Source organism: Lethenteron reissneri, chromosome 23, assembly GCF_015708825.2.
Source record: "Lethenteron reissneri isolate LAM-NWPU_2019-01 chromosome 23, ASM1570882v1, whole genome shotgun sequence".
NCBI classification, from domain to species: Eukaryota; Metazoa; Chordata; class Hyperoartia; order Petromyzontiformes; family Petromyzontidae; genus Lethenteron; species Lethenteron reissneri.
This window is the reverse complement of record NC_083801.1, coordinates 15,429,471-15,442,743: the sequence shown is the minus strand read 5'-3', so window position 1 is coordinate 15,442,743 and position 13,273 is coordinate 15,429,471. Positions and strand designations below refer to the sequence as shown.

The 13,273-nt window shown below is 48.4% G+C and overlaps 1 protein-coding gene across 1 annotated transcript; it reads right to left on the bottom strand.

Moving 5' to 3' along the window:
- Window positions 1-788: 788 nt before the first annotated feature.
- LOC133346086 (atypical chemokine receptor 3-like) lies at window positions 789-12,173 on the bottom strand. The gene is made up of 2 exons (XM_061557427.1): window positions 11,902-12,173; window positions 789-8,859 (listed from the first exon to the last, which is right to left on the bottom strand). Exon 2 carries the CDS (start codon window positions 8,827-8,829, stop codon window positions 7,678-7,680), a length of 1,152 nt encoding a protein of 383 aa, XP_061413411.1. The 5' UTR covers window positions 8,830-8,859; window positions 11,902-12,173; the 3' UTR covers window positions 789-7,677.
- Window positions 12,174-13,273: the final 1,100 nt, after the last annotated feature.

The window sequence follows — 13,273 nt, the reverse complement described above, 5'->3', positions numbered from 1 at the left end:
CAATCTGCTCCCCGACCCCAAGAGAAGCCTCGTTGTATCCCACAGCTCGAAATAAAACAAAATGTAAACAGCTGCTCTTTTCTCTCTGTCTCTTTCTCCTCCCCCCACGAGCCCCACCAGACCCAGCCCCAGCTACCAGTTGTGTTCAGCGTGAGCCTGAACAGATTTCCTGGCTGCCGAGACCCTGCGGTCGCCCGGGCGGCGAGCGGTAAATTATCCGGATCGAGTTCACAATTCAAGTGCAGCACAAATAAAAGCTCGAGGGGCAATGTCAGGGTGTCGCCAAGAACATTTTTTAACGTTTGGAAGCGCCGCTCCTCTATAAACGCGTGCGGCGCTCGAGTTTTGCTGGGAGTATCGTGGCACGAGCGTTGATTTACGTGCGCCGACGTGCCTGGTCATTCCTCACAAAAACATTATCGCAGATATTAATCGTGGCCCCAACAGGTATGAAAAATAGCCCGCTGAAAGTGCGAACTGATGCGACTACGTTGACCTGGTTTAGCCAGGTGTTATCTCAGATAATGTACGCACAATCTAATTTGATGTCACAGTGAACTGCAATTTTGTTAAATGCAAGTCACAGGGCTACAGTTGGTCACAATTAGAGCTGGAACAATTGGTTGATTAAGTCGATGAAGGTGACATAAAAACGGTGGCTTCCCCAAGCCAGCATCACGTGGCTGATGGAGCCGATAAAAGCCCCACGAAGGAACAGATCTGAGTTTATTATCCCCAACTCTTTTCATTATCCGATTAGTCGAGTCATCAAACTGATAACCAGGAAGTGTAATCTATTGATTTAATCATCAGTATCCCAGGTCTTGTCACCATGCATCAAACTGACACAAATACAAAAATAGGTTCCACGCTATATGCAATGTTTGCACAGAATACTTTATACAAATATATTTTTGTTAATAAACCCCACATTTGTTATATGTTAATATGTATAGCGCGCACACACACACACACAATGGCTCACACACACACACACACAGCTGTACAGACACGTACATTCAACCGCCTGCAATGCTGCACAACCGTAACTATGAGTGACAGATTTCAACAATCACGAGATCACTTTTTTTTTTTGCAACACCAGAGGACAAATACTGCGAAGCGTGTAATGCAGTGATTATGTGGATCGTACACCGTGCACGAAGGACAAACATCAGAACAGTTCACCCCGTTGGGAGTACATAGCTGTGGTAACTTTTGTTGGTGTTGTTATTTATACAGAAAAGTTGTGACCCATGAAGCATGTGAATGCAAGTCCTCTGGTTTACAGCTCCACCGAGCCCACTCGGCCCACTTGTTTAAAACCGTGCAAGGCGATACATGACGTGGGTCTATTTATGATGCACAAATGTTTATTTAGCTTAATATTTACTTCATCGGTTATAATATGTACGATTTCGTTCGTGGTGAAGAAGAAAACGCGTCGTCTTTTCCCCCGACCAATTATATAAACAATTGTGCTACTGACCTAAATTGAAAGGTTGAAGGAATAATCGCTTCTGATCTCGAGCAGAGCATTGCATCATACCGTGTTAAAGGACAGCCTGTGGAAGGAGATATCAGAGAACTACTTCTGAGACCACTATAAGTGAGATCTGTCTACACGGATGGGCGGTGCAACTTTCCAATGGGCCTTGCTTCGTTGTAGAGATGTTCATTACAAGTCAAACCTATATTCGTGGTTATTTTGGTAAAGTCACGTAGATAGAAAAAAATGAAATTAAACATTTAAATGAAAATTTTAAAAAAATGAAAATACTAAAAGCAAAAAACCCACGACGTTTCGACCGCAACACAAGCGGTCTTCATCATGATGAATTTGATTATTTTTATTTTTTACTTTTTGTTTTCTATCTATGTGACTTTACCGAAAGAACCAAGAATATGAATTCCTGCAGTCACGAAAGTTTTAAGTACATTTTTGAAAATCAAACCTATATTTGTGTTCTCGCATCTACGTGCTTTGTTTTGGCAAATTGAGTATATAAAACAATCTAATTTAATATGACGGGGGTTTGATGTACGATCATTAATGACCAAGCTGAGACCATCAGCTCACTACGCTTGATACTCAATTTTAATCACGAGTGGCTAAATCCAGATTTATCCCAGTCTTTCAGGAGTGCCAACTCGGGGCACTAATCCTTGAGCTACCCAGCCACATCCAATCATTCATTCTTAATTGTACTGTAAGATGTAAAATAAAACATAATTACATTTTGATTACCCATTGGCATTTATTTGCCGTTTAGATATCCTCGTTTAAAGTATTTTCTCTAAGAGATACAATTTTGTCTTTTCTCATCATTTTCCAAACGTGTTTTACTCAATCAAAAGGCACTTCTGGGAGAGAGGAAATAAATCAGAAATCCAGTGAATTAAACTACTTTTATTTATTTATTTGCGGACCCACTTCACATGTGCAGCGTGGAACGGGATGCCGAGATGTGTAGCCCCCTCTAGTGGAGACCCTTCTTCTAGCAGTGGCGCGAACAAGAAATTGCAGGGCTGTACCTTTATCTTTTGTTACTCACATTGTGGAAAACTCATCATGCCCCACTGAGGAGCATTTTGGGGCCCTTTCGTATATCAATCAACCTTCATTCCGTGCATGCACGTGAACAGATTTGAATTGATTCCTATAGCCTAGAAGCCTTTGAGGCTTATTCTAACCACACGCATTTGTTTAAAAGAACAACTCTGCAATTGTGACTGTGTAGTTACCCTTGGGGAAAAAAACCCACCAGAACGGCGAGCCACAGTCGATGTCTCAGTAGATGTCTCAGCGGGGCTGAGACATCTACGATAATTGTCCTCGAGCTGTGTACACATGCACGTGTCATAATCATCATCGTTATTATTAATCAGCCATGATCAGTGAGTGCATTGCCGTGTAAATAAGGTCTCTGCTACCCGTCGGCACCTCTCACGGTCTAAGTGTAAGTACGAGTAAAATAAACTCTCCACTGTTGTTATTAACCCTGGCTTATAACATGTGGACCTCATCATTGTGTTGAAGTGGGGCCGACCGGTACAGTATATGGTTACCAGAAGCAGACTTTGGAGCTTGAGCATCGGTGACGGTACTGTACTGATGAGTCCCACGAAAAGAATGAAATCGTCTCCGGTTGGCTATCACTGCAGCCTGTCGGTAACATTGACTCAAAGTTACTTCGATGGTGACCTTGAACAGCAGGGCACTTATTCAGTAAATGTGGATGATTGCAGATTTGAGTCTGACGTTTCAGGCAATTACCTATTTTATTTCATGTACAGAGAGGGCATATTGACTGACAATAGTTGGAAATCGAACTTTGGAATGCAGTGCCCCAATGTCTTCAGTGAACTATCGTATTAATTGATACATATCAAAGCACATCTTCGATATGCGCCACATCTGATTTATACAACGATTCACGGTGCCAAGCAAAGCGCGTGGGAATCGCGGTGGCAGGGCTGCACGGAGACTTAGCCGCAAAGTAAGCACCACGCACCGTCATCGCTCGCGTAACACAGAAACACAACTGTAGACAAATACGTTTCTTCAGAACATGCGGCATATCACTTTATGCTCGGCCATTACAATCAACGCACGCGTCTGCCAATGCTGCACGAGTGTACGAACTGTCAAGGTCACCACACCATGTGGGCGGTTCGACCTCCCGGCGTGCCAGGTTAACGGTGGAAGTTTCCTATCCCCGCCACCTCTGTCCACCCCCAGCAGTATAAATGGGCACACCGCGGTCGATCGGCAGGTTGCATGTGGTGGGGTAAAGTGTGGGTGCTTCCACCTCTTTCAAGACGTCTGAGCAACGTGGAAGAGTAGGCCAAAAAATGACCCTCTAGAGGGGGTGCTCTCTAGAGCTCCCCTCCAGTGGAGGCCCTTCCGCCGACAGTGGCGAGAGCGAGCACTTGCAGGGCTGCACCTTTACTTTTGACACGCCATCACATCCACCAAGAAAAACTTAAGTGTATACAAATAAGCAATCTGTCAACAACATGTCAACCACGCAGGTCGAACTGCTATCTCAAATATATAGATTTAAAATAGTTGCACAATACTTTACTGTAATAATGGGTGATATCTTCGTTGACATGATGTCGCGGGATCTCATTCGTTAATCTCATTCGTTCGCACAAGCGGCGACGATCCATTGGTTCTGCATTCCTTTGAAATATGTTCGTCCCTGTGCAATTCAATTCATCTCGGACGACACGCGTTCTCTGTATGTTAGTCGCTCTTGCTTCGTCCAGGACACGCCTGCTGCGTGGCACGTCAAACAGCCCTCAATCCACTGCTGGATGGAGACCTGCTTCTACCACCCAAACGGCGTGAAAATTATTTGACTATTATCCTTGAGATTCGTTTTCTTCGTGGGATTTCTTTCCGGTCAAATAAACGTTTTGACGATGATATTTAGGCCAGATAAAAAGACAGCGATCCTCGCTTTAGCCTTAACAGATTGTTGGGGAAAGTGCTGTTTGCGAGCACCTATGAAGGCACACTCGGGGATGGATGGCCAGTACCATGCCCGATCGCCTTTATCTCCCCAGTGGCGATGTTTACACATGTTTACACATCCCTCCAGTAACTCATTTTAGGCTGAGTCAATCTTGGAAAGGCACAGATAATTATCACTGTTGTTGCTCGTGAACGGGAACCGAACTCGGTGTTGCCAGGTTCGGAGTGCAAGTGCGCTAACTGCTGCGCCACCGCTCCCCATATATACACACACACAGTATTGACTTAGCGTTGGCGAGAGGATACGAACCCCTCTCAGGATCCGGGAACACTATCAACCCTCAAAACATTTTCGCAAGTAAAGAATACAAAGTTGTTTTGTGATAACAAAACAAAAATCTCAACATTTTGGCGGATCTTCCCACGGCACTTGCGCGGAGCGTAGGTTGTGAACCACCGCTGGGGACTCCACGGGATTATTTTCCACAACGCGTGCAAAGCAAAAAATGTAAAATACTTTAAAGAGTAAAATATATAATACAAACACACTATACAGACCTTGGATACACACACACACAAGCCAAAAATGTCAAGCCACTTATAATGTTGGCACCAGGGTAACACAGCCGATGGAAGAAACGGCTAGGAAAACATCACAGTTGTGTGTCAACTAACATTTGCGTGTTGCCAACTGGACGTGGAATTTCTTCATCACGAAATCGTTTTTCCGAATAGGCTCGGTTTCATTTATAGCCCAAAGCGGTTCGGACTCACAGGGCAAGTCTGTCTTCTTGACGAGGTCACGTGCCGCTCACCAGCAGATACAAACTCATTATATAAATTGTACAAATGACTCTTCGCGAATGTTTGTGTAAGCAGCTATTACGATGGCGAGTGAGAATTATTATTATGATGCAGCATCCCTCTGGACCGATTCGTACCTCGCAGTCGCGACCGTTGCGTGCGTGGCGTAGAGGTGCCAACACTGGGGTTTGACAGCAATGATAGGGTGGTTTTGACATTTGTGTATTGTCGGGGGCCGTACATCAGGGGCCCCATTAAAGGCCATCAGGGGCCGCCAGTGTCCCGCGGGCCTTACAATGAAGAACACCGCCCATACGTGAATATTCATTTATGAGAATTAGTCTCGGGGTTTTTTTCGCCAGGATAATTCGATTCTATTTTTTGTGAACGTAACAATCAGTTTTAAGGAATTATTCGATGCACCGTAAAGCCACTAGTTTCCAGCACCCAGTCCTCCGATTTCACGGTTTGACTCACTTTAAACGTGATATTCGCTCACAAATACACACCCGGAATTAATTGCATATTTGCAATCGCAATGTAATTGTAAAAAAAATTGGGCGAACAAAGCTGCGGTAATTCGAATTAACCTCCGGGTCAGCTGGCAGAAACGCACGCGGAGGGCAGCCGGTAATCAACTGTGAATTGCAGCGGTTGGATAAATGAATACACGACCTACAAAGAAAAACAAGTCCCAATAGGCCATCATCCCGTGGCTCAACTGTGTTTCCAGGGATTGTCCCACGTCAGTTGAAGTTCTGTTCTCGAGAACAAAAGACGTTCCGAGTGGCTTTCGGGCGCGCCCTCCGTGATCATCACGATATCTTCTCGGGTATGGCAGCAGCAATATGTTCAAGGAGCTAAATGCCAATGTCGAGATCTGCTAGCCACGACGAGAGGGCTCCGCGAGAATGTTGGTGTAGTTTTGCTATTACTGTACACGGTCGTTCACATGTCTTGTAACCCCCAATGAATTGACCCTTAAAAGCAATGTTCCTTTGCTTATTCATTTTTGTTTTCACACCCATCGGTAGACAAACATATTACGTTTTGGAGTATTAAATGGGGGGGGGGGGGGGGGAGGTCACAAGACATATGTACCGCCCTGTACTCCCTTGTAGGAGCGCAAACTAGTGGTTTTCCATATAAAAAAAAAAGTGGTCAACAACATCAGGTGGCACCATTTGTTTCACAAGGACTGACTGCTGATGAGACCCATAAGGTGTAAACCGGTCCAGGATAATAAAATAATAAAAATAAAACATAATAAAATACAATTCTCACGACGTTTCGGCCACAACGCAAGCAGCCGTCCTCAGGTGAAGAACAGGTCTGTCGGAAAGACAGCGTCTGAATGACTTTACCGAAAGAACCAAGAAGATGAATCCCTGCAGTCACGAAAGCTTTAAATCGAAATTGAAACGGTCCAGGATTAACAAATGCTGCTTTATATTATTCCTGAAGGCCAATATGTCGATGGACTAAAACTTGATTTTAAGTGGACGACACAGAGCAGAGTTATGCTTTTACAGTATTCTCCAGATTATAAGAAAGCTCTGGAAAGTAAGACGGACCTCATGAAACTATAATCGTTAGCGCCGTTGTGAAGAATCTAGCTACAAAATTAAATAAGCCGACAGATCGCATCCTTTACGTATCTGATGAATATTTGTTGTGTATTGTAGAGTGTTGCATCACACTAGGACCCATATCTAACAGAGAGTGGGTCCCTTGCCTCTACTGTATATACACATCTCGCAGTTCACAAGCATGGATTCAAGCAAGCATCTGCTTATGAGTCACTGAATGCTGAACCCAGTCCAGAGTTTGCTTGTATTAATCCAATGCTCCTAAGATTACGTGGCAGGACAGATCTACGAAGGAGACGAACTGCCTGCTCATTTTGTTTCTCTTAAAATATAATTTAGTGATCTCTGTGTCTTTCGCTGCGAGTTTGCCAATCATCGGGCCGTTGGTGGTGTACCACAAGTCAAAGTACTCAAGTTAGCATCTTGACAACGAGGAATGGCAAACACGAAACGGTGGGCCGTGTTAGATAGCGGGCACTGGAAGTTTGAAAACCCCCTGCTTTACAGACTGATTCTGTATATACAGAGACGAGCGCGCGTGTGTGTGCGTGTTTGTGCTTCATAAGTGCTCGCGAACAGCACTTGCCCCCACAGTCTGTCAAGGCTATACGGGGGGCCTTTGTCTTTGTTTGTGAAAGGGCAAGGTATACGGTATTCAATTGCCAGTCACGTGCTCATTAATGAGGGATGTTTTTTTTTATGGCATCACCGTTTGTTTAACGAGACTACTGCGCACATACACCGTCACCCGTACACTGGCACACACACACGCGCACACGCCGGCACACCGGCGTGCGCATCTCAGTCCCCGATGGCGCGCTCGGAGGGCCGTATCTCGGTGCAGTCCGTGTCCCCCGTGGCCGCGTCCGCCTCCTCCTGCAGCCGCTCCCCCTTGCTGAATCTCACCACGAGCGCCCTGCGCAGGGCGCCGCGCGCGCCGCGGCTCAGCAGGGAGTAGAGCGCGGGGTTGGCGCAGCAGTGCACGAGCGCGAAGCACTGCGTGACGTGCAGCGCCGAGTAGAGGAACCTCTCCGCGCCGCAGCTCAGCTCCACCACCTCCAGCAGCGCGAGCGCGTCCACGAAGAGCGCAGCGTGGTAGGGCAGCCAGCACAGCACGAACACGACCACGTAGGCGACGAGGAGGCGCCGCGCGCTGCGCGCCTCGCGCGGACTCCCCGCGCGTCCCGAGTCGCGCAGCGCACGAGCCACGAGCGCGTAGCATACGGCGATGATCGGGAACGGCAGCGCGAAGCCCACCGCGTTGCACATGAGCTGCATGCCGGCCATCCACTGGCTGAAGGCGCCCAGCGGGTAGGCGGCCACGCAGTACGTCTGGTTGGTGTGCGGCGCCGTGCCGGACTCGATGTACACGATGTCCGGCATGGACACGGCCAACGCGAGCAGCCACACGCCGGCGCAGGCGATGGCACGCGAGCGGGCCCTGCGCTCCGCCAGGCGGCCCAGGAGGTCGGGCGAGAGCACGAGCGTGACGTAGCGGTCGGCGCTGAGCGCCACGAGGAAGAAGATGCTGCCGTACAGGTTGACGCTGTACACGAAGTGGGTGCACTTGCACATGAAGTCGCCCAGGCTCCACGCGCCGTGGCCCAGCAGCGAGACGGTCCACACGGGCAGCGTGAGGACCACGAAGAGGTCGGCCACGGCCAGGTTGAGGACGTAGCAGCGCACCTCGGGCCGCCCGCCTCGGCCCGGCCGCCAGAGCAGCCACAGCACGGCCGCGTTGCCCAGGAGGCCGGCGAAGAACACGAAGCAGTTGAGTAAGGCGATGGGCACGAAGAGCGAGCTCTTGTCGAAGGGGTGCACGCAGTGGAACACCTCGCGCCACAGGCACTCCAGGTCGCTGGCGTTGCACAGGCGCGTCCACTCCTCGGGCAGCTCGCTCGAGTTGAACTCCTCCAGCGACTCGAGGAGCGACGTGAAGTCGATGCTGCTCATCTTGACCGGCGGGCGTTCCGACGGGGGAGTCTGGTGGCCCGTGCGCACAGAGGACACGGTGGGTGGGCGGCGGGGGGGGGGGGGGGTGCATCCACGCGCGTGCCCGGGCACGCGCGCGCCTCGACTCGCTGCACAGGAGCTACTCTTAGCGGATCGATTTTGTCTCTCGTGTACAGCGTGTCCGCTTTGTTACACCTTAACGTGATTGATTGCAGCAACTTTGTAAATCCACCGCTGGATGAGAGCTTCCCCGCGTGTGTCGGTCGTGGGTTTTGCTCGACCATAAATGTTGGCGAAGGCGAGGGAGCCCAGGGTCGGTGGTAGAATGATCGATCATTCGCCACTGACGTTACCACAAATGCACGGGAATTGAACTCGGGTCGCCGGGTTCCCAGCGCAGGTGTGCTTAGCACACGGCGCCAAACATACAGATATATGTGTGTGTGTTCAGTGCACGTGCAGGTGGTTCCTTTGTTTGGAACAGCGCATACTCTCGTTGATTTTCAGTGGCGTAGCGCGGACGGCATGGGCCCTGGTGCAAACTCTCCGCGGCGGGCGATGCAATTTCAGGTGACGCGAGCAGGTGATTAGTTTATTAGAGTAATAGGAGAGTGGAAACAATGCCGAAAACGCCAGTGGGCGCTTCTGGGCTGTTGCCAGTCACCGTTTCTCGCCCCCCAACCCCGTACAGTTAACATGGATTTCTTTTTTTGGCTGGAAAACCTGGGCCGGAGCCCACTTCCTACTGGAACTGGAGTCGCGGAATGTCCCTGGTGTGTGTGCGTGCGAGAGAGAGAGAGAGATTTTAGTTTGCGTGTGTGTGTGTCTGCCTGTGTGCCTGCAAGGCATTGACGTCGCTATCGAGTGTGCAGGCGGTACAACTGCACCAGGGCCCCGCGGGCTGGAGTGGATCAAGATGCCGAGCTACGAAGAAGAGGATGGAGGGGGGGGTGTAATTGGAGAGGGGGACATTGAATTACTTGCGTCCGGATCCCATGCCAAACACAGACTCTGTATTTGTCCTGGAGAAATCCGATGAGCTGTGAAGCTCTTTTTCACAGATGTCCACGCCGTGGTGTCACTGGTGCCAACCACCACCGCAGGACATTTGATGAGGGTCCCGCAAACGCTTTGATAAACCGCAAACTAAATTTTGATCTAAAGCTTTCGTGACTGCAGGGATTCATATCCTTGGTTCTTTCGGTGAAGTCACGTAGAAGGGAAATAATCAAATAATATAAATATAAAACAATAATAATTCTCACGACGTTTCGACTGCAACACAAGCAATACAATCCACAGAAATAAAATGTATTATTTCCCTTCTACGTGACTTTACCGAAAGAACCAAGAATATAAACCGCAAGCTCTCATTGCTCGGAGTATCGGGCTTTTGTTGAGAGTAGACAGATTGATTCAATGAAATGTGCATTGTATTAAGTTCCTTATGCGACCGTCTGGTGGGGACATGAGGCAATAATAAACGACAAAGGTGGAGTGTAAAGTGTTAGAATAAAGCTTGCATTGGTTATCTGTATACGTGTGGGGAACAAAAAACATCAACATTTTCGTCAATAACACTGCGTTTATACAGACAATATGTAATAGGCGACGTTTCAGGCCATGGACCTTCTCGTGTGAAATATATATGTGGGCTAGCAAGTATTTTTTTCAGGGCACCTTTAAAAATATAACCTCATGGTAAATGGATTCCCTACGCAAACTAAACTTTGCCACCCTGTAAGAAATAAGCCGCTTTATAAGATCGGTTTCATCAACGCGAACCCCATTGCATACAGCATATAAGACTCGAAAATAATGTCCTTTATTGTTGACAATAGGTTTTTTCCCCTTTTTTCTGGCAAAAAAAGCACCTTTTACAAGGAATAATGTCTGCATTAACCACAATACTTGTGGTCAGAATGCAAACAAAAAACATACTTTGATAATGTATGCATTGTCTTTGAAACGGAATGGTCCACACCACAAGTACTGTGGTTAATGCAGACATGGTTCCTTGTGAAAGGTGTTTTTTTAATTGCCAGAAAAAAGGGAAAAAAACAATTCTCATATTTTGGTACTGTCAAAGGAGGTCCCATGATGGTCCTTGATCGTTGTTGTTGTTATTATTATCACGTGATGTATTTGATACGCGCGCATTGCGGATGATTTGGTCACAGGCTGGGGCTCAAGTAGCACGCCTCGTGTGAATAAAGCGCCGATTAAAATGATCAACAAGCGGGTGGGTTCAACGATGTGACGACATACTGCCGATACAGGGTTGGGAGAGAGAGGGAGCGGCTCTGTCTTCTCGTTCGCGCTCTCTAACGGATAACAGACAGCTCCGTTATCTCTTATCGTCATCGCCATCATCATCACATTCCGGGGAGACATTCTCCGTGACAGGGCGACGGATAAGCGAAGACCGGCACGTCGCAAAGGGGCATTGTGCACAACGCTGTTTGATATCGCACGGATGGAGATAACGGGTGGCTAGAGATAACACGACACAAGCACACGGTCCGAGGTTAACCACGTCTTCGCCAAAGGCTAGAACCACACACACACATCGTACATGGGCTGCGCGATTTCCCCCAGCGTTAATGATGACTATGATGGTGACATTCACGTGTCTTTGCTCAAACAAGTTAAACGGTTAAGGCGCAGCCCCTGCAAATGCTTGAGCACGCGACAGCTGCCGAAAGAACATCCTCGAGAGAGAGAGAGCGACAAGAGACATCGAGTCAGATAGACACACGGAGACAGAGAGATAGCGGCAGAGAAACACAAAGGCAGAGCAACAGCGTCAGACAGAAAGCGACAGACAGAACCAACACCAGGGAGAGATGTAACAAAAAAAGAGCAGCAGAGAGACATAAGAACAATGATCCGTGCGAACACAAAGACAGAGCAACGGCGGGCAGACAGAAATGCAGAGGGTAACAGACAGAGCCAAACAAAGCGAGAGATGGGGGGGGGGAGAGAGAGCAGCAGAGAGACAGACAGGGCGGCACAGAGCCAGAGAGACGGGGATGCCAGGAGAACAACATGACCCGTGTGCATCGTCTTCACCTGGTGGGCACCTCTGCGCGGCGTTGAGTCGCCGTGAAGACCGCGTGCTTTGAGCTGAACTCCTCGGAACCCTTCTCCCACGCGGGCGACGGCTCCCGGACAGCCTCCCTCGCCGATCACGGGACTCCCAAGACCCAAGGACGTCTCGGTTCCGTAGCAGAACTCTGAATTTACCACAAACCTCGGCGTATCATCGCATTGCGCCTCATCCTGACCGCTGCTGCTGCTTGCTTGCTGTTGCTGCTGCTGCTGTTGTTGTTGTTACTTTTTGACATCGGCCGTAGGCGCGCGCGCGCAATAAAATCACGGGTTGCAGAGGTCGCCTCGCTATTTAAAGCGGCACGGTGGAGCACGGAGTGGGCCGTGGGGGGGGGGTGAGGAGTGAGGAGGGATGGGTGGAGGAAGGGAGGGAGGGATGTGTGGTTTTTGTGGGAACACAGCAGAGCGCAAAAGGAACTCCCCGCCTCTCACCTCCTGCCACCCCCACGCCTCCCACCAACCCCTTGATCCCCGCTCCAACCGCCCACGCCCCCCACCCACCACTCCAACCACCGCACCAACCCAGACCCTGAGCCCCGGTCACGGCACGTCTTTTTGGATAAGGACGCAAGCTGTTCTCTCCCGTCACAGTCTCCGATCAGCCTTGCAGTCATTCACTCCCATAGACATTTGCAGCCTTGCAGTCATTCACTCCCATAGACATATGCAGCCTGCAGTCATTCATTCACTCCCAATAATATTTACCCAGGAGAGTCACACCGAGACTGAACACTCTTAGGTTTTTTCGGTAGTCACGTAGGTGAAAAAATAATAAAAGTAAAATAAATATAAAATACAAATCACGACGTTTCGGAGGCAACACAAGCTTCCGTCTTCAGGTGGAACCGTCACAGCACGATAGCTGATACAGGTGGAACCGTCACAGCACGATAGCTGATACAGCTATCGTGCTGTGACGGTTCCACCTGAAGACGGAAGCTTGTTTTGCCTCCGAAACGTCGTGATTTGTATTTTATATTTATTTTACTTTTATAAATTTTAATTTTTCACCTACGTGACTTTACCGAAAAAACCTAAGAATATGAATCCTTGCAGTCACGAAAGCTTCAAATCTAGAAATGAACACTATCTGTTTAGGAGCGTCCTGCACTGAGGTGTCTGGACAATTCCTCATAAACACTTAATTACGATAATAGCAGTCATTACGATATTGAGAATCGCCTTTACATTCACTCTAAATATCTTAATGACCACCACGACTGTATTCACTTACAAACATCTATTACTGGGACAACCCTGGTATGGCAGTTGGCGCCTGCTTGAGTTATCGCCAGCCATTATTGTTAATTAAATGTTAATCTCATTAAATTCG

Bases quoted from the DNA above. Each gene is read 5' to 3' on its own strand.
- LOC133346086 (XM_061557427.1), bottom strand. From the start codon at position 8,829: ATGAGCAGCATCGACTTCACGTCGCTCCTCGAGTCGCTGGAGGAGTTC.